Source organism: Palaemon carinicauda, chromosome 35 (assembly GCF_036898095.1).
Source record: "Palaemon carinicauda isolate YSFRI2023 chromosome 35, ASM3689809v2, whole genome shotgun sequence".
Classification (NCBI taxonomy): Eukaryota; Metazoa; Arthropoda; class Malacostraca; order Decapoda; family Palaemonidae; genus Palaemon; species Palaemon carinicauda.
The window spans coordinates 63,836,819-63,859,318 of record NC_090759.1 but is presented as its reverse complement, the minus strand read 5'-3'; the positions used below and the strand labels follow the sequence as shown (position 1 = coordinate 63,859,318).

Below are 22,500 nucleotides of genomic sequence, written 5' to 3'. Positions count from 1 at the left end.
TGAATAAGTTGACAATTTCCTAAGAAAAAAAATGGGACACTTACGAATATAAGACTTAGGACGTCTGAAATGCTGTTCAGTTATTCTTTTGAACACCCAACAAGCTTTATATGACACAAATCTGATGTTTTGCCTAGAAACAAAATGAAAATGAGACGATTGCTCATCTATAAAAAAGATATCACACCGAATTAAGAAACGAATAAAAATGGGTATATGTTTAAATATACATAAATGTATGGTACATAACTTGGTGGACATTATGACTACGATTATTACTAATATCGCAAATGGTAAATCTATTGCAATTGCCATTATAATGTAGGCATTACGCTTCAAGCCTTCAATACCAATAAACTTGAAATTTAGCTCTCAAAGAAACAAAACTTCTCTAACGAGTCAAACGCTTTCTTGCAAAGAATTAGGTTAGACTCCGAGTAATATCCAGCGGAGAAATTTCACGTGATCGAAGCCTTGAACTGGTTCGGTCTAAGCAATTAGGTTTAAGTCCTACTTAAAAGGTGCAACTACATAAAACATTCTAACAGCGCCTGTTAAACTAAACGAGTATTATATGAGAAAAATCCCTAATTACTCTAAATAGAGTATTCTGGCGAATCAAGAGAACACTAAACAACTCCCCTACTGGTTTGTCAGTCTTAAGTTAGATTATGAAGAGAATTCGCGGTTTCCAGCCAGCGGGACTCGGCCACAAATGCTGGACATACTCGGCCATGTTAATGCTTTAACAACAATCCCACTGTAATCCTCCTTTAGTCTCCCCCTTCCCCTACCACCATCCCTCCAGAGGTACCATGATGCCATACTGAAACCCCAAAATGTAAAGTTTTGTCTTTCATCTTGAGTGACCCCGACATTTTATTTTTTAATCTTTTTTTTTTTTTGCGATTTTCATCTGATATTTACCATCTCTTCCCATTTGGAATCATCCACAAGAGATACTCGGCCATCATTATCCTCATATCACATCACCCACTCATCAAATCTTTAATGATTATAATATCACTCTTTGGTCTCTCATCCCCAGCTATTATCTCTCAAAAGTCACTCCCCAGACGTACTCTAACGCCTATCCTATGGGCTAATGCCTTGAAATCTTCAATAAATTATCCCTCTTTGGTTACCATGTAATAATGACCAAGGGTCTTGGCACCAAATCACGAGATCCTACCCACCAGTCATGGTACCTTGATATTCATAGCAGGGTGGGGACGGGTAGGGAGTTGCAGGAAACTCGTATTCTTACGATACTGATATTTCATCGGACCCTTGCTTACCACTCAATTAGATAAATATCATTTGCTCTGTGGTTATAATGCTGTGCAAACCAGTCCAAAGGCTACAAAATAGGCTTGCAAGGTTCTACAGACGTTCAAGTCTCTTGTGTGACATAAATCAAAGGAAATTAACAGGCTTCAACTGCAGGTGGAAAAGCAGGATGACACAAGCTCAAGGGCACCAACAGGGGAAACAGCCCAGTGAGGAGCAGAAATAAGAAAATAAATAGGATTAAGAATTAAAACAGCTCTTGAAATACATATAGCTGCTAAAAGAAAGTAAGTTAACGAGAGAGAGAGAGAGAGAGAGAGAGAGAGAGAGAGAGAGAGAGAGAGAGAGAGAGAGAGAGAGAGGAGGGGGGGGGTTTCACACGAAGGAAATAAGGAGAGGAAATGAAGTACTTATAGAAAGGAAGTGAAGAAAAGACAACTCCCCTCAATCAAGACCTTCAAATTGGCCAGAAAATAGACTAATCATAAGTCTTCCACTTTTTCGCCACACTTTGCACCTGCCTGATCATCAGCTGAAGGTTAACATTGTAAGAAACTATGTAAGAAACAATAAAATAAATCATTACAGTACGCCTAACTTTTATCATTTTTATATTTAAATACAGCAAGCACCAAAGCCCTTTAAATTCCTACTTAAAAATATGAAAATACAAAATATTTAATGTATCTTTAACATTATATATCCCATGGCTGAAAATATTCTAATTAAATACTTTCACTAATTAATGAAATATCAAAACAAATTACAAGTGTCATCTACGTATCAAACAGGTTTATTTTGTCGGACAAAAAAAAATGGTTTTCATAAATAGATGGTTACTAATTCAGTACCGTAATATATAATGAAATTAATGAAAGACAACTAAGTAAATCAAGTTTTAAATAAAAATATACGAAAAATTCTTCTGCAAGATCGCCCTATCATGTCACGATTTTTTTTACATACAACAATTGTACATAAATATGGCTAATAAAGTTATAAAACTCCTATCCGCAAACAATTAGGAAGATTTGCAATAATATTACACCTGGAATAAAATGTATTACAGAAATATCTCCAAATATATACCTTCACCTTTAACATAAATAACAAAAATAATAATTATTTGTATCTTACCTTTTCGCTTCGGGTTTATTGGAGTCCGCATGTTTATTTTGTTTTCTTCTTAAAACCACAACACAGATGGTATATCTATCACAGATTCACTTTATTACTTTTCAACATATATACAATCCTTTTATAAGTTTATTGCTTATTGATGTAAATGCTAAACCATCTTGGAACGGGAGTTTGCGACTTCCAAAAGAGTCCAGTAAACAACAGATTACGAACTATGTTCACTATACATCATGCTTCTAGTTCTTTTTTTATTTTTTTTTTAATATGTATATGCTTTTGACTCTGCTTAGTGCACTATGTACATATGTACATAAAGATGAGCGTTCTCTTTACATAGGCGTAGTGTACATAGGAAGAATTTAGCGATAGAAATCCTGAGCAAATGTACACACACAAATGCGTTTCAAACAACTTTCTTCTTGTGGTATAGACCGATAATTGTGATTATAGACCAGTATAATCTCAAAATGATCTGGAAATCTTGTATTTCTAAATGTTTCCCGTTTCAATAGTTGGCATTCAGTTATTCATATATATAGTCTTATGGCACAAACATTGCTTAAATCACTATTCACGGAGAAAGGATTTGATCTCTTTTCCTGTAAAATAAATTGAATTTAACAGAAATAAATTGAATTTAACAGAAGAAAACCATTACGTGAATGGGCATAAATCTAGTTATAACAATAGTAGTGGTGATATTATGAATAACAAATAATTATCAGTTTAGACCTACTGGTATACATCAAGTATTCTTTACCAGCACTATAGTCCATTTCTTTTAGCGAGTCATATTTGCACTGACTCGCAGGGGTCCCCTTTTAGCTCGGAAAAGTTTCCTGGTCGCTGATTGGTTAGAATTATCTTGTCCAACCAATCAGAGATTAGGAAACTTTTCCCGAGCTAAAAGGGCACCGCTGCGAGTCGGTGCAAATATGACTCTCTAAAAGAAATGGACTTTAGTGCACTTACTTGAAGATGGCAGTGTATGAACACAAGCAAATCGTAAACCCCGAAAACACCTGCCTAATGCCATATATTTCCTACAATATCTATATCCGGTAATACTAAAAACAATTTCAACTGTCATTCCCACACAGGTTTCTTTCAATACAACAGCTTCCCCGAGCGTGATCCAAACCAACTCGGCAAATCCAGATGGCCGACATTCTTTCCAACATTTTCCCTCCTGAATCTTTCCCTAACTGTTCTCTTTCGCACGTCTTGTCTCGTTGCAACATCACTAAAAAGCTTCACGAGGTGCGATGCTTTTCATCACGTACTATCAGAGAGAGAGAGAGAGAGAGAGAGAGAGAGAGAGAGAGATAACCATAATCTTTCCGGTATAGGTGGTAAAAGCTAGTAAACAAAAGAAAGTGGAACCACCAGCTCATTTCACCAAACAGCAACACGCTACGAGTTCGCTTTCTTGCTGTTATCTTTTGAAATACGCTCTCTCTCTCTCTCTCTCTCTCTCTCTCTCTCTCTCTCTCTCTCTCTCTCTCTCTCTCTCAAGGGGGAGAGAGAGAGCTTTCTTGAGGTTATCTTTTGAAATACGCCTGCGCTCTCTCTCTCTCTCTCTCTCTCTCAGAGAGAGAGAGAGAGAGAGAGAGAGAGAGAGAGAGAGAGAGAGAGAGAGAGAGAGAGAGAGCATGTTACAATAATTATATTTCAGCACCTTAGTCTCTTGTATTCGTTGAAACGTTAAGGTCTAGGAGCTATTCCTTCAAAAATAAGCCTGGTACTAACTGGTGCTGTCGTCTCTATCGTTCTAGGACACACATGTTGCGCTAAAGGAAAGGACACTGCTGGTAAGTGATCCGAAAAATTATCAGGCGGCTATAAATCGAAAAAAACATTACAATGGCGGCGTGATGTATGTGCTCTTCATTTCAGGCCAACGAGCAGAGAGTAATGGCGTCCCTCTCTTTCACACACGCACACATAAATGTTCCCTGAATAGTAGTTTGTGATCTTTTTGAATTACGTAGTAAATTGTATATACAGAAAATTGTTGTTTAACTGCAGCAAATATTTTTATGTTGAACATGCTGATATAAGTCTCTTTATAGTATATTTATGACATCAAAGTAAATAAGTATCTGTTTTGACGTAGTTACTGTTTTAAGAATGATTTATTGTTCATTTGTTCTCCTCATTTATTTATTTACTTATTTCCTCATTAGGATATTTTTCCCTGTTGGAGCCCTTAAGTTTATAGCATCTTGCTTTGCCAACTAGGGTTGTAGCTTGACTAGTTGTAATAATGATAATAATAATGGACTTGCCCAGGACCCACTCAAGTTTCTAGGTGGGTCCTAGGCTTGCAATTCATCACACCCATTTGTGAAACGATAAAGCTACAGTTTCTATTCCAATGCTGGGAAAATGCATCGGATGTCCTTAGTCATGTCTGGGGTTTGGACAGTTTCATCACCACGATAGACAGCGAATTTGTGATGGTGTCAGACTTTTGTCTGATCGCTCACAGCCAACCAACCTAGCATGGGTGTTCTTTCCGATCATGATACACACACCCTTTCACCACGTTAAGGTATCCACACACAGAAAGGGATAAATACTGTGTGTGTGTGTATATATATATATATATATATATATATATATATATATATATATATATATATATATATATATATATTATATATATATATATGTATATATATACATACATACACACACACACACACACACACATATATATATATATATATATATATATATATATATATATATATATATATATATATATATATATATATATATATACATACCAATTGTATATTTTGTATGAACATCTATGGCTTGTATTATTAAACACACCAGTAATTGTCTTTTTCCTGCACCATCATTAATAAGGACAATGGATAGCTGACCTTGAGTGGGACTATGTAATTGGTGTTTTTATATATCCTCATTATTGTATTTTTTGCTTTAATAGCTCATGTAATTATTATGAAATTACAAATACTTCTCAGAGAGGGGAACCGTCAACCTTTGGATTACATTTATAAATTTGAGTCATAAGCCTCTGTGCTGAAACCTTGGAAAAGTACATTCAGTGACCATATGAGACTTGATTGAGGGCAGCATTTACACTGAGGAAGAGGTTGGACAGCAAGATGTTAGAAATGAAGCTGAGATTGTTATTATTACTAGCTAGGCTATAACCCTAGTTGGAAAAGCCAGATGCTATAAGCCCAAGGGCTCCAACAGGGAAAAATAGCCCAGTGTGGAAAGGAAATAAATAAAAGACATAAGTAATGAAAATTAAAACAAAATATAATAAACATTAACATTAAAACAGATGTTTGATTTATAAACTATAAAAGGACTTATGTAAGCCTGTCGTCATTCAAGTTATGGAAGCATTATCGCCTTGGGTCCCATTGAAATTTAGAATATTGTAATTATGAAATTTAATTTAAAAGTATTTAGACCACGTGTAAGGGCGCTGTAACCGGGGAGATCATCCAGCGTCAAAATTCAACTGGGAGGGGAAAAAACCCCACCATTACTTAAAACTGAAGTGAAGTTAGACAATAATATGAAAGAAATGAAGTGGACAGGATGATAAAGTAACAAAGACCCGAAGGGACGCTACAAAATCACCCCAGTAATGACGAGAGAAGTCACAGAACACTGACAGTACTACGACCCCACCCCCTATTTATATGCACCAAGGTAAAGACGACATGGATGGTCCCATCCCTTTCAAGACATTAGTAGGCAGAATAATGAATAATTTTCGTAGACTTGAAGAGATTCAACAAATTATTGAAATTCTACAAGGATTTATAGTCACTGTTTTGTAAAACCCAAAGGCAAAGTACTATTAATGTTCCATTAACTAAACCACGATAAAATAGGGATACAGCTTAACCAATGAGAGAGAGAGAGAGAGAGAGAGAGAGAGAGAGAGAGAGAGAGAGAGAGAGAGAGAGAGAGAGAGACTTAATTCATGACCATTCCATAACCGGAGTACAAGTGGAAGGTCTGATACCTACGTGGAGATAGACTAAATTATTCCCGAATCTGGCGTCGCAACTACTGTGGGTATAGACCCTGCGAAAGGGAAAAGGCCGAGGAACTCAACTTTAGAGAAATACTTCAAAACTCTTTTCTACGTATAGTAGTTTATTGTACCGATGGCACAGAAATCCTAGATAATGTAAGCCAATGAGTAAACTTGTGTAACATCGACAGTCTATGTGTAATAAACGCTATGTTTAGACTTCTATAGCTAGTTGCCACATGCCATCCCGTAGGACTTGTATATTTTATTTATTTTTTTTTATTGGGGGGGGGGGTTTACTTCATTTCGTTCAGTTATACCTAATTTATCAGAAAGTGATGAGGTACAAACTTTTCGACCCCTGTAACCCGCCTATTTAGTTCCCGATTTTGCATCCACCCCTGTCAATTTTGAAACCCACAAAGCTTCGCTTATTTGTTGACAGATTTTCACGAAATCAAGTCATTTCAATGTTTCCGATCATTCTGAATTAACTTTTTATGCTGAAAACGTAATCAGATGTCACTATTGCTAACTTCCGTCAAACAACTACAAAATGTTGGTGATGTATTTTGCTAAAATCAAGGCAGTGATTCCGAAAACGCAAAAAAATATATACAGCTAAGTATAGCTCCTTGAATAGGCTACAGAATAGATGAAACATATTGCTTAGTGTAGTTATTTGTATTTACTATTGATATATCCATTCACAATATTATAGCTCTGACTTAAGTTTCTGACATCATAATACAGAACCCTTTCTTTATAAAAACGGTTATTATGTTTTTCTACTGCGTTTTAATGCACTTCACGAAATTAATGCAGTACTGTAATAACTCTGTTCTGTAATAACATTATCACCTATAATAATACTATATATGCAAGTAAAACCTCCGACTCTTAGTCATGCCTTTCATTTCTACATTGATTTCCATAATCCCATATATAGCATTTACAGGGTGGAGTGCAAGGAAGTCAATTCTTGCTACAACTGCACCTTCCCCTGCATTCTGATTTGCATGAAGATTCGGTAAGTTCAAGGATACCTTAGGGTGTTGGCAAATAGAGACTGCACAGCAAGATATGCACCTTACTTAATGGTCCAATCATTTTGTTCCATGGGAGGAAGGACTAGGAAGACGGTGGGGTATGATTTGTCAGGCATGGATATATAATTACACGGGTAATATGCAGCAAGAGAGCACCCCTAGTAGGAGGCGACATCTATCCTTCCAAGTTTCTAGATCAAAACATCTATCTCAAAGTTGAAAGAGACATGGAACCTCTAGAAGAGTATATATAGTCATTCATCATTGACTCATTGTGCCTGGTGAATGCACTTCTTAGATCAGAAAGCTTTTGTATGGTTGCCGTTTTCGTCAGACCTTGAAGAACTACCCTGTCATCAACAAAGAGAACTCGAGGTGCATGTCCTGCAGAGACTTGGGAAATTGGTTGAACTGCTAGAGCAAAATATTCCTCAATGACATTCATGAAATTAGATTTATCTGTTGGGATATATAGAGAGCCATCACGAGAAACCAGAGATCGCGGCACCACATAGTGACATCTGGTTAAACTTTCTGCATCAGAAAAGAGTTCAGTATGTTTGGAACCCTTTAAAAAGACACTTTTGATTTTGTTAAAATTTTTCGAAAAATAGCAAAGCTTTGTGAATTTCAAAATTAGAGGGTTGGCCGCAAAAAGGGGGCTCCAGGGCTTCGAAAATTTTGAACCACATTAAATTTATTGTTTTAGTGGGTCTTGGTAAGATAAAGTCATCAGTAATCTTTTTCTGACAATCAACCTCTATTCTGATATTTTGCGCCTAACGGAGGAAAAAACAAACTTCAAATAGAAAGTCCTACAAGAGGCTCTTTTCATGACATATGACGCTGCACTATCAATCCTAGATCAACCTTTCCCTCCACTGCGAACTTTTATAAATACGCAGAATAAACACATCTGCAGTCTCGAGTTTCTTCTATACTACCGCCAACTTTAACAGTATGGGGGAACACTAATGTAGTTTTTAACAAGAAGTGTGATGTTGTAAATTGTTAAATTAGATGGATTTGTTTATAGAAAAATGCAATTAAATGTGATTATACTGTAAATATTGTGATTGTAAAGAATATGTAATTTAACTTTTTAATAAAAAGATAAAAAAAAATGTATTTTTTAACCGAACAGACACTTAACGGAGGTTAGACTCCGATTACTCATGTCCATAACTAGCCCAGGCCTGATGGAGGCATGAAAACAATGGTAAAGAGAGGAAGAATCATTCTTGATCACGAAAGAAAAGTTCCGTTGATTCAACAATATTATGACAAGAAGGGTTATTTCATAGTTTAGTTATAGCTGAACCCCAAATAATTAAACAAACATTAAAAGGCCATAAAAATTCTGAATAAATTTATGGGGAAAATGGGGATTTAATCGAACGAAAGTCACAGATTAAATACAAAGACTTCAAATCAGCAAAAAAATGAACGAATTTTTCTAAGTTTAATGCAAAAATCCAAGATGTGAAATTGCTAAAAACCAAACCGGAGAACAATATCCTAAACTCGTCAGAATATGAATAGAAAAAATGCTAACTCGTCTCCAAAATAATGCGAACCTTTACTGCCTTTTTTTAGCGCAATAATCATAGATATTTGAATGCCTAACTTACACAATCCTAAAGAACTGACGATTAAATAATTTTTAGTGAAGATTAAGATGACTAAAAGTATGTACTTAAACGTGTTTGTTGCAAACTATGATTAAGAACAGATTGCTACCATACTTATCTCTATCTTAACTAGATGTAGTTCATTTAGGTATATAGTGGAGCCCTCTATCTTTAAACCCATAAATTACAACAATCATCAATAAGTAACTTCATGTAACTACATTAATCTTCACTAAAAGAGCTTAGTCCCCAGTTCTCTCAGAGTTCTCTTGCTTGGGGGGTACAATCGGGCATGCAGTTCTATTTTATTTCCCTCCCTCTGGTTTTCTTTTTCAAGTCGTTATAGTTTATATGGGAAGGATCTAATTTAATGTTGCTACTGTTCTTGAAATATTTTATTTTGGTTGTTTATCCTTCTATTGTAGTTTATTTCCTTGTTTCCTTTCTCACAGGGCTATTTTTCCCTGTTGGAGCCCTTGGGCTTATAACTTCTTGCTTTTCCAAGTAGGGTTATAGCATATCTTGCAATAATAACAAATAGTAATAATAACAACAATAATAGAGTTAGCCAAGCATTTATAGCACTGCAATGCGTAAGTATCTTGCCTTCACTTATTCATTTTAAAGATATACTGTATAAGATCTTACAAGCCATGTAATACCCGCCAAGCGACACCTTCCCAAAATTTTGTTCTCGTTCTCCGTGACTATTTTATCATCATTATGACCCTTTTTATTACTAGTCTCTCATCCATTACAATGTGAAGCTTCGCCTTGCCTATAACCACTGTATTATTATAATTAGTATTATTAGGACCTCCGAAATACAGTATACGTGTATATGAAAATTCTTAGTGTTAACCCCCATTTAAAATATAATAAATCAATACATAAGACACGGAATAAATCTTAATGTTTAAACTCATACACATTTCGTAATGTAAATACATACATACATATACGTGCGTGACAGTAAACCCATCTTATGAATAAAAACAAGAAAAAATAACGACCTGGAGGTACTGTTAGCAACGCCTAGAAACGGGCCTACTCGCAGTAACTGTCAAAAAACAATTGGCCAAGAAGAAAAGGTCGACCACAAAAAGTGTAATAAAACTTTTCATAGGCCAGCGTGACTCCAGGAAGTTACCGTCACACGCTAAGAGAGAGAGAGAGAGAGAGAGAGAGAGAGAGAGAGAGAGAGAGAGAGAGAGAGAGAGAGAGATTAGCCAGAACCAAGTAAAATAACAGCATTCCAGATGACAGAAATTAAATTACCAAAAGAATTAAGTTTAAAAGAATCTGATAGAAAAACGGCTGTAATGAATAATCACTTTTACACAGACAAATAAATTGATGAGTTCAGATCAATCATATAAATCTCTATAGCAGGATTCCATTCCCTTTAAAAATTATCATCTAGATACGAAAAAAATAAATTGTCCTATACAAAATTCTCTCTTTAAGCCTAAATCAATCGACCTTATATTTCGATCATTTAGGCTATTTGTTTAATATTAATGGTGTTCTCCCCCTTTCTACTCTTCTAACCTAGTTCTAAATAAATTAACAAACCAAAGTTTCTACTGAATTGTCGGAACTTAGTATACTACCCGAGATAACAGCGAGAGACTTCTTGGTAATAACTATTTGAAATGACAGTTTATTTGGAAGGTATTGTTACGGCAAAACTTTGGAAAATCTCCATTTCTATGTTTATGATTCTCTAGTATAAAGCACATAAGCACATCTATACGCAGGCGCGTGCACACGCACTACACACACACACACACACACACATATATATATATATATATATATAATATATATATATATATATATATATATATATATATATATATATATAATCATAACTAAAATAGTGCCATGTAAAAATACCAATTATAAATATATATATATATATATATATATATATATATATATATATATATATATATATATATATATATATATATATATATATATATATATATATATATATATATAGTTTGCTATTCCTGCCTATAATAAGATGTTAAGCTTCATTACTTTAAGAGAGAGTATTGAGTGTTTATCATGCCAATTTTTAAAAAACTCCAAAAATAAACAAAATATTCCTTAAAGTAACACTTGTAAGTTTTTTTTTATTATTACTACACGACAGACCTACTTTCCCACTATTTGCAACGCCTGCGATGTGTTAGCATCATTATTCTTCTAAACGTTCGAACACCTTAATGGAACAAAGCTAATTTGCCATCAGTTTTCATAGCAAATTACCACACAAGTCAAACGATGTTTAAACTCGGAGGGGTAGTTTGTAGCGCTACGGCCAAGCGTCCCAATTTGCTTATTATCGCTCCGACTGTTATCTTGTATAGAATAAAAACGTTTGGAAATGGTCTACGGATCTTAAATATGTTGTGTACGGGGGGGGGGGGGGGGGGTCCAGGAGGGCGCAGCCCCCCTGGGTAAGGACACGGCTTTTAGCATAGGTTAGGTGGGTTTATCAAGTTAGCTTCTCCCATCGTACTCTTAGGTAAGGAAACTGTTGTGTAAGGGTGGGTAAGGATACGGCTTTTAGCATAGGTTAGGTGGGTTTTTTAAAGTTAGCTTCTCCCGCCAAAATCGTTTTTAGAACGACGGCCACAGTTCAGAATATTCCCGTTTTCTACAGGATCTGGCCGTCACCCTACAAAGGCTCCAAAGAAAGCACGGATGTCGTGAGGCAAGCTGCCATTTGAATGAAATCGACTAACCTTCATCATTCTAGTCACTTTCACGTAAAAAAATTACATTAAAAATTAAAACCTCAAACCATTTACATCCGGAAGACCGCTAGAAGTCTCACTAGAATATCGTTGTGGTGAAACTTTTATGATAATGAGCAATTTTAGCCTAATCCGATGTTCCCTAAGCCCCTATTATTGCTTTCAGTGCTATAGCCATAGCATCTGTACCGTGGTCTTTCACTGTCTTGGGTTAGAGTTCTCTTGCTTGAGGGTTCACTCTTATTTCTTTTCCTCTTGTTTTGTTAAGCTTTTATGGTTTATATAGGAAATATTTATTTTAATATTGTTACTGTTCTTAAAATACTTTTATTTTTCCTTGTTTCCTTTCCTCACTGGGCTATTTTCCCAGTTGAGGCCCTTGGGCCTATAGCATCCTGCTTTTCCAACTAGGGTTTTAGCAAGTAATAATATCATCACCAACAACAACAATAATAATAATAATTATAATTATAATAATAACAATAATAATACAGGTGAATCAGAGGACCGATCCCCTTTAGGCTAAGGCTTGCACAGACACCCCTAGACCAACTGAAACTACACATTTAGTAGGTCCTGACAAGACCCACTTAAGCATTGAGTGGGGTTTTGGTCTCCTTAAATATTAAACTACACTGGATAAGTCATTAAAAGAACCCAGTCAGTAATAGTGAATTCTAGGTCATAGCGGTCTTTTTCTCCAAGACGTTTACTGATCTTTCTCTTAGGGTTATTATAGAATCCTTGAGAGATTCGTAATTGAATTATATGAGAATGGAATGAGTCAAATGTCAGGTAACAAGCTAATGAAAAAAGGAAAAAGTCGTCAATAAAACTAAATGTCCCATTATATTATACGACCAATTTGAAAATTTCAGTGGTTTGTGAACCCCGAACTAGAATCTCAATTCATATTTAAAAGTTCACCGTTAATGGCTACATTTTAAGGAATGCTTTTCTGCTTTCTAATTACCAGGAGTGAATTAGTACCTGGGAATTTTCGTCTTCTCTATCAACGGGACTTAGGTACTGGCACGCAAGAATTAGAGTACTCATATCCGATCTACTCAAGTGATATCAAACGTTCTAACGCTGATGTAAACCATCTTCTATTCTCTTCCAATTACCATTGAAGCAAACTATCATTTACATACAACTGATTATTAGTTTTTTTTTTTTTTTTTTTTTTTTAAGATAAAATTGGCATTACACCTCTGTCAACCACTCCTCTTTTTACCCGTCTTGGAACCATAAATATAAACATTCTCAGACCCTTTTTTTTGAGGCCATAATTTGGGAAAATGCTAATTACTTTTTGTCCACAACAGATTGCGCCATAAAGTTAAAAGTTACGGCACATCTAACAGACAGTGGCTTACAAACCAAACGGGAAAAAATCACTACAGCAAAGTAACTACCATTGTTTCTGAAGAGTATAAAATAATGCAAAAGAGCTTTTGAATGATTAAAAAAATCGAACACAAGCTAAATATAGGCTTATACTAAAGTGTTATTGTTATACATATGGGAGAATATACTCGCAGAACACATGAGAGAGAGAGAGAGAGAGAGAGAGAGAGAGAGAGAGAGAGAGAGAGAGAGAGAGAGAGAGAGAGAGAGAAACAAATGTTAACACAAGACACATGAGTGACAAACATAGGCTATCTGAACCAAGAACAAATAGTAAATTTGGTGAAAGGGCTTTTAGCTACTGTGCGCCTAGACATTATAATAAACTGCCAACTGAAATGAAGGACCTAAAGGGAGCAATTGAATTTAAGAAGAAACTAAAGACATTACTTTTCACAAGATCATATGATTTGGAAGATGCTACAATCAAAGAATTGTATAAGTTATAATGAAAATGTTTCGTTAGATGATTAATATGGACCAGCCCGAGAAGTAGTTCACTCGACTTCAGTGGAGGGTTGGATTTAAACCCCAAAAAAGTAAACAAGTACGAGAGAGGTTACATATTCCAAATACATAAGGAACATGCTCCAGGACAAGTAAACAGGACATACAGATTATTATTCCGCCAATGTCAACCTCCATTATCATAGGGTAACCTTCACTGCTTAAGTACACTTTTCTCGCACTCAACCACCGATGATCATATTTCAACTGCTACAAACACGTGAGTAAACATCGATCACGAGGTAGGACTTACAGATTTTAAATCATGGACGAATGCAAAACCTTGGAACTAGCCAAAAGACATTCCCTAATTTGCATACAGCTGCGTTTGTAACGGCTCTCCACGGCACACTTTCCCGGCTAAGCTGCTGTGGTCTTTTCTCCGTGACTTACTCCATAAGAGACGAGGCTATTACTCGCACGCTCAAAGAAAGGCCTCAAAGTAACTATTTCACGCCATGGTTTCATTCCCAAACAGACAGCAAAATCTAAATGTAAATATGATGAAACTCAACTTACATCACTACAAGAATTTTCACAATGAACTATTGTATCTACTGACACTAATGATTTTCAGTACTAAAGTTGAGATACACGTTCAAAAAAAAAAAAAAAAAAAAAAAAAGCCGCAAAATTTTGGCATCAAAATTTGAGTGTGTGTAGGACGTTTTGATGTCAAAAAAAGATTTGAAGCAAAATTTTTATTGATCAAATCCGTTTGATATTTTTTTGACGAGTCGTCAAATTTTTTATGCGTGTTTGGGCTCCTGTCAAATTTTTGATCAAACTTTTTAGTCTTTTGACCATTTCCGACGTTTACCAGGTTTATCAGAGTCCAATGCCAACACTAGTGCTATGGCCACTGATGCATCCATGTCGAAGATTTTGACGATACTGAATTTTGATGGGGAAAAACGCCTAAACGTGTGAGGGCAATTATGCATCAAAATTTTGTATCAAAGTTACACGTCAATATTTTGATGCAAAATTTTGACGCTTTAATCTAGAAAAAAGACATACCTATAAATAAACAAGAGAAAAAAACATTTTATATATATATATATATATATATATATATATATATATATATATATATATATATATATATATATATATATATACCCAGTAACACCTACATTAAATCGAAAAGACTAAAATAAGCAGAATCCCCATTTCCTCATCTATGACTAAACAGCTATCTTCCCGCATTTAAGCTGCACACGTTAATGTTAATCGAACATGCAACATTATAGGAGGGGGTGGGGTTGGATGTTGGTCACCAACGGCACCTCAACAGCAGTGAATCCTGAAATTGATCTTACGATCCGTCAATAATCAAGACGTAATAATTATCTAGAATGTAAATATGCAGAGAAACCCAAAAATGCCGTGGTCTGTTACGTACGTTAATTAACTACGATACGCCACAAAGAGAAGAGTCATAAAACGTACAACTGGATCCGAGAGTAGTACTAGATCATACCCGGATTAATAGAGTATGGCACCTCTTGGAATAGGTCTTACCGAGAAGGGTTTCCAAGGATGTTAATGAATTATATCTAAACCACAGCTTCGAGTATTGAATAATTTCCAGTGGTAGCAACAGGGTTATCTTTAACCTTGCAAGCCTATTACAATTATTTGTGTAAAGGCTCATCGAATAAGCAATTTCCATCAAAAGATTAACAAAGGCATATATGTAAGCTCGACCCCTTCGAAAATATCAATATCATGAGAGAAATAGGCAATGACATTTATGTATTTCCTTTTTAAAATAATACTTGCAATACAATTATTATACCCCTATGAAATAATATAGCAAATGGGAAAACTGCGGTACTTGATAATTTAATATACTAATATGACTGATATGGTATATCATTTCCTATCTCAAAAGTAAGATGTACAGTGAATAAATTTCCCTTTAGATACGAACGATAAGAGAAACACCCGTCAAAGACTCAGGACTAAAAAAGTTCGATCAATATTCAAATATATTGTACTGCTGTCTAAAATGTAATATTTTGTTCATGAGTGGCCATCTGACACATTAATTACAACCACCAGGAAATAGAAGGAAAAAAAAACTCAAATGCTCCAACGAAAGGCTCAGATTATTTTATGGTTGTTGGCTATTGAGACAAATTGTATTATATGACTACCGGTGCACTCTTACCTTTACCCAACGAGAGAGAGAGAGAGAGAGAGAGAGAGAGAGAGAGAGAGAGAGAGAGAGAGAGAGAGAGAGAGAGAGAGACCTTCCCATCTACCCACAGTTGAGATACCTAGACCGTGCATCTACCAAAACAATAACTGCTAGGGCAAAGGTCGTTCACCTAATAGAAATTCGAGACTCTCAGGTAACACAAGGCATCTTTCCTCAAGGAGAGACTTGGGAGGTGGGGCATACAGAGGATACATAGGAGATATGACAAGGGATTGGGAAAAATGTGGTATGGAAAAAGAAAATTAGTCTAGTACAAAGAACTGGCTATGGTACGGGAAACTATGTAAAAATACTGGATGTCGCAATTAAGATAAGTGGGAGGAAAATCATACAAAGAAGGGAGTGGATGAGAGACATAAATGAGCACTGATAACTAGTTAATGAGGATAGTCTTGGCTAGGGAGGAACAGGATAAAGAGGTTGGAAAACTTTGAGAAAGAAAAACTGGATAGAATGGGATCAAATTGATATGGAACAAGAAACACGTTATATACTTAGATGGTGTGGATTTGACAAAACACCAGTTAGCAGTGTGATATGCAAACCATCTAATTAAGAATGTATGCGATAAACTGATCTTGTGGGTCCTGTAGAGTAGGGTTCCTCTACGTGATATGACCAGAGAGAGAGAGAGAGAGACACACACACACACACAGAGAGAGAGAGAGAGAGAGAGAGAGAGAGAGAGAGAGAGAGAGAGAGAGAGAGAGAGATTTTACAAGACATTAAAAATCAGTAAGACACTTCAATAAATACCAGTTCGTGAGCATTCTTTATTCCTTTTCGATTCTCCAACTACTATAGAAAAAAAACGCTCTAAATAGTCACTTCATCGTCAGGATTCGTTCAACGTGGGAAAGCCGATAGCCAAACATATTTAGACCTTGGCCTACACAAACAATACTCACACAATACTAAGTTTGAATGCAACAGCATAGGCCTACACACACAATACTAAGTTTGAATGCGACAGCATAGGTCTATTTTCTATAATTCTTGTATGCCTCCATGATATAACGTTACTGTCATTTGCGTCATTTAATTTCATAGGCCCGCTAGATGTCATCTTACATGGGCTTTGACATATGTTTAGACCGATGCAACACAAAGTCACAGTATATAAAGTTACAAATAGGCCTAATGCAGGCTTTGAAATACAAAAGGAAACAAAATCTATAAGGCTTTCATATAGATATATCACTAGGCTTTACAGTTCGTTTTCAATCACACTTCCCGATAATTCATAGCAGCCCTCCAACCACAACAAGAGCACTAAACTTTTCACAGTTATAAACATTAAGTATAACTAAACAACTTATATTTCGTAATTATCTGCACTAAAACATTTTTAAACAGTTGTGCAAAACACCATTTAATTGAACAAACACCAAACCGTAAGCCCATCAATGGCAAACACCTTTTAATGTTTATGTCCAAGCGAGCACGGAGTTGATAGAGTAGGAGCCACATCCTTTCCTTGGGAACACTCGCTTAACACTGACAGCTAGCGAGTAAAGCCAGCGATTTCAACGCCCCTGTAACCGCCTATCTCCCGACAGCTGGGTCGTGTCTGTATTACCAATATATGCTTGCCACTAAACCGGGAGGTATATATGAATTAATTTAGACTTATGTAATCTTCAGATGATTTTATTATTCATATTAGTTTGTCTTGTTTCTTGATATTGACATACAGTAGTTTCTTTGTTTCTTTACTTTTTCAAGTCTAGGTAGTTCCTAAGTCTAAATTAAGAGCTTAAGCCTAAGAACTTTTTCTTATTACATCATTGAAAGCATTAGTGAATTTTGAATGAAATAAACGAATACATATAAACATATAAACCACAATTCAACAGTTAAAGGCCGAATGTGATACTGTTGTTTTCTCATCAACCACCCTTCAGGAAAGATTGATTTTCAATAAAGATATACTATATGTGGAGACCTGTTCATACACAAAATATGTATGTGTTTTCTTTAATCAAATAGGGATATATAGTGAGAGTGAGAGATCAGAGATTAACCATTCTCATACCAATTATGTGAACTTTTTCTCCATATCCTGTTTGCCATGTACCGCGATTGACAGTACTTTCTTTTGATACTTTTAACAGTACCACCAAATGACTCTGGTGGGTTGGGCCGTGAGGGAGTGACGGGCCTTTTAAAAATGTTTACCGTTACTTCCGTGTTGCATGAAAGTGATTTTTTTTTCTTTTTTTTTTTTTTGAAAGTGGGTGTTGCGATATGTTTTTAGATAAGAAGTACTGACGGAAACTTTTACCAGTACTGATATTATTGATGAACTCACGATGAAGTATTTATTTATTTCAAATGATAATATATTTAATTGGATCTTAGATGCTCACTGTGAATTGCTGGTCCTTTCAACAGAAGACTTCACGCAATGGTGTTCCCAATAATAATAATAATAATAATAATAATAATAATAATAATAATAATTAAAACGGGGACACGGTTAATTTTACAACAGCCTTTCGATCAGTTATAACTCGATCAACAATCGATTTGAATTATGACCCGGTGCTGGGGCTGGGGAGGCAGTTCAGCACCATGGGGTAATTATTAAGAGTTAAAAAATGTTGGACAGAAAAATGGAACAAAGAAACAGGAACCGAAGTAAAGTAGTGGGACGTTGGAAAGGACTTCTTGTAATGCTTACGGTATTCCACATCGTGTTCACTGATGGCACTGCTTATTCGAGGATAATACAAATTTGATCTGGCCAAGGCATAATTGGGTGACCATCAAAGAACGCCATACTTCATAGAATATATATATATATATATATATATATATATATATATATATATATATATATATATATATATATATATATATATATACATATAACACACATACACACACACATATATATATATATATATATATATATATATATATATATATATATATACTGTATACACACATACACACACATATATATATATATATATATATATATATATATATATATATATATACATAATATATATATATATATATATATATATATATATATATATATATATATATATATATATATATATATATATATATATATATATAAATTTCCATCTCTTGACCACGTCAGGAAATTTTTAGGAACTCTTTGGCCAAAAATCAGAACGAATGAAACTGAATAATATAGTGGAAAACGTTTTAATTTGCAGATTTAAACTGAAATTTTCGAAAGAATTTTGATTTTCCGTGTGGTTAAGAAATATTTTAGAAAAAAAAGAACTTTAACTAAAAATACTTCTTAAATTTATTATCGCCAGCCTTAAAGGCATCAGCCACCCATTCAGATATTACTGCTAGAGAGTTTTTGGGTTCTTTGGCTGGCCAGACAGTACTACAATGGATCCTTCTATGGTTATGGCTCAGTTTTCCTTTGCCTAAACATACACCGAATAGTCTGGTCTATTTTTTACACATTTCCTCTTTCCTCATACACCTGACAGCACTTAAGATAACCGCAAAATTCTTCATCATTTAGGAGGTTACTACTGCACTGTAATTGTTCAGTGGCTACTTTCCTCTAGGTAAGGGTAGAAGAGACTCCTTAGCTCTGGTAAGCAGCTCTTCTAGAAGAAGTACACTCCAAAATCACACTATTTTTCTGTAGTCCTGGATAGTGTCATAGCCTCTGTACCATGATCTTCCACTGTCTTAGATTAAAGGTCTCTTCCTTAAAGTTACACTCAGGCACTATTCTCTTTTTCCATACTTCCTCTCCTCAGTGGGCTATTTTCCCTATGGGGTTCCTTGGGCTTATAACATTCTTCTTTTCCAACTAGGGTCACAGCTTGGCTATAAATAACCATAACTCATTTTGTTACACTTCTACTACCATTGCCAGCTATTAGATTAATCGTTACTCGGTAGTTTTTCGAAATGTGTCCAAGATAAAAATTTATCTTAGAATAATTGAAAGTTTCTTTTTATAAGAAACCAAAAGTTTCATTTCCAATGATAAGGAAAACAGGGTAAAGAACATTATTGAATTTCATTTATTTACTTCAATATCTGGACATATGACATGTTGTGCTAAATAACTCATTGGTATAAAATATTTCATTTTCTGCTTATTTTACGTCAAAAATCAGAAGCTGCGGTTTTGCCATTTCTTAAAATACTCTTCTTAAAATTTATATAAATAGAAATTGATACATTTACCTAAATAGTTGTCTTTTACTTAAAAACGCTGTCGCTTAATTATACGAATATAAAATTTATCACCATATAAAGTTTATCCACTTTAGCAATGAGAGAGAGAGAGAGAGAGAGAGAGAGAGAGAGAGAGAGAGAGAGAGAGAGAGATTAGATTGTGAATAACCAAAGATATTCCATAACTCTCATACATTTAAACCCGAATTGGTTTTCACTCTGTGTTCATCTTGACCCATTTCTTCAGGTTCTCCACGCCCTTAACCACCGGCGGACAGTACTGCCGGACGAAGTCATCGTCGAGGACGACACTGGAGGACGAGCTCTCTAGGGCCTCGAGTCCTTTGGCTCCATCAAAGCAGACGAAGCAGAACCTAGAGATGAGTTCGTCCGCTGGCCGCAGGAAGGAAGCGGCTGGCATTAGCTGCAGGTGGATAGAGAAAAATAGAAGGGAAACTAGAAATAAGTTATGACAAGAGATGTCAGTGATAGATATAATGCCTTAGATGAGGAAAAAGGGAAAAAAATAATGATGAAAAATTAGGTAATGATGAAGTTTTGATAAAGAACGTGGATGATTGAAAATGTAGTGAGGATATAAGGCAAAGAAAATAATGATGATTGAGGTGATTTAGTGTAAAGAATAATTTCTTGTGATAAAAGGCTGAATTCGCATGTATGAAAAAGGAAAAAACGGAAGAAAGTGGAAGAACAAGAACAAGGAATTGACAATAGGAGATAATGGTTATGAGATGAAAAATATGATAAGAATGGTGATAATGAGGGGCGTACCATGCAAAAAAAAAAAAAGAAAAAAAAGAAGAATGGCAGCAAAGAAAGTTTTGAAGGATAACGTGGTAAATGCAGTTAATTCGAATAGTCATGCCTTATCCATCATAAACCTCAATACTTCACAATATTCTAGAAATTCTATTTCAGCTATGACCAAGTTGTGTAATGAATGATCTTCCTAATCAGGCAGTGGAATCGTTGAAACTTCAGAATTTTAAACTTGTGGTGAATGTTTTTATGTTGACATAAGTCTTTCTTTATAGTTTATATATGAAGGATCTATTTCAATATTGTTACTGCTCTTAAAACATTTATATTAATCGTTAATTAATTCACTTGTAGCTTATTCATTTTTTTATTTCCTTTCCTCACTGGACTATTTTTCCCTGTTTGAGCCCTTGGGATTATAGCATCCGGCTTTTCCAACTTGGGTTGTATCTTAGTTAATAATAATAATAATAATAATAATAATAATAATAATAATAATAATTATAATAATAATGATAATAATAATAATAATATAAGGGAAAAGGAGATTCTGGATTCTGACCAAATCAGGTGTAAAAAGAGGAAACAAATGATGATGATGGCCATAATGACGTAATAAGAAGGATAAGACCGATCATGATAGAAGGCTATGCTGGATCTTGGTAATGTATGCAAAAAATGTATTTTATAAGTGCTCTAGTGTTATTTTGATTTATAAATGATAGCACCTTTACTAGTTTACCTAATATGCATGGTGTAATGAATATTTGTAACTACATACACAGACATTTGTACAATCAGAGTATAAGGTTACATAGTCACACACACATATATATAGATATATATATATATATATATATATATATATATATATATGTGTGTGTGTGTGTGTGTGTGTGTGTGTGTGCGGGTATGTGTGTGTGTGTATATATATATATATATATATATATATATATATACATATACATATACATATATATATATATATATATATATATACATATACCTATACATATGTATGTATATATATGTATATATATGTGTGTGTATTTATGTATTTACATGTATATATGTATTTATGTATATAAACATTACGATATTTTTCATGTCTCCTACCCATGTTTTACAATTCAAGAGAACTTTCCAGCCGACAACAGTATTTCACACCTTAATCGATGTCCCTATACATTATCTAGGGGAATAATAGCATCACAGTCAAAGCTCAATAAGAATGGCATCCAACTTCTTTGTCACTATGGCAAAGCTAATTCTTATTGTTATCTGGTCCTTTATAAAAAAGTTTCACTCCCCAAGTATGTTTTACTAACAACTTAAAATGCTACTAATAAGATTTTTCATAACTCTGACCATCCTTTACATTCAGATCTCCCTGGACAATACTATCCTGTTCGTAATACTAGGCAGGCAGTTAATTCTAATAGCCAGGCCTTCTCCATCAAGAGACTCAATA

The 22,500-nt window shown here is 34.8% G+C and overlaps 2 protein-coding genes across 7 annotated transcripts in view; both read right to left on the bottom strand.

Annotated features, from left to right (window-relative positions):
* LOC137627799 (myosin-IIIb-like) overlaps window positions 1-17,610 on the bottom strand; it is a 205,067-nt gene extending 187,457 nt beyond the window's left edge. For all 5 annotated transcript variants that reach the window (XM_068359153.1, XM_068359152.1, XM_068359157.1 and 2 more), the window contains exons 1-2: window positions 17,476-17,610; window positions 2,428-3,029 (exon numbers count right to left, since the gene is read on the bottom strand). In XM_068359153.1, the coding sequence (XP_068215254.1) occupies window positions 2,428-2,458 (31 nt within the window). In that variant the 5' untranslated portion in view covers window positions 2,459-3,029; window positions 17,476-17,610. The remainder of the gene's footprint in view (window positions 1-2,427; window positions 3,030-17,475) is intronic.
* A 2,497-nt stretch (window positions 17,611-20,107) lies between these two features.
* Window positions 20,108-22,500, bottom strand: part of LOC137627519 (aspartate aminotransferase-like) — a 55,009-nt gene continuing 52,616 nt past the window's right edge. The window contains exon 11 of one of the 2 annotated variants that reach the window (XM_068358608.1): window positions 20,108-20,673. In XM_068358608.1, the coding sequence (XP_068214709.1) occupies window positions 20,464-20,673 (210 nt within the window). In that variant the 3' untranslated portion in view covers window positions 20,108-20,463. The remainder of the gene's footprint in view (window positions 20,674-22,500) is intronic. The other variant, XM_068358607.1, reaches the window with a different exon arrangement.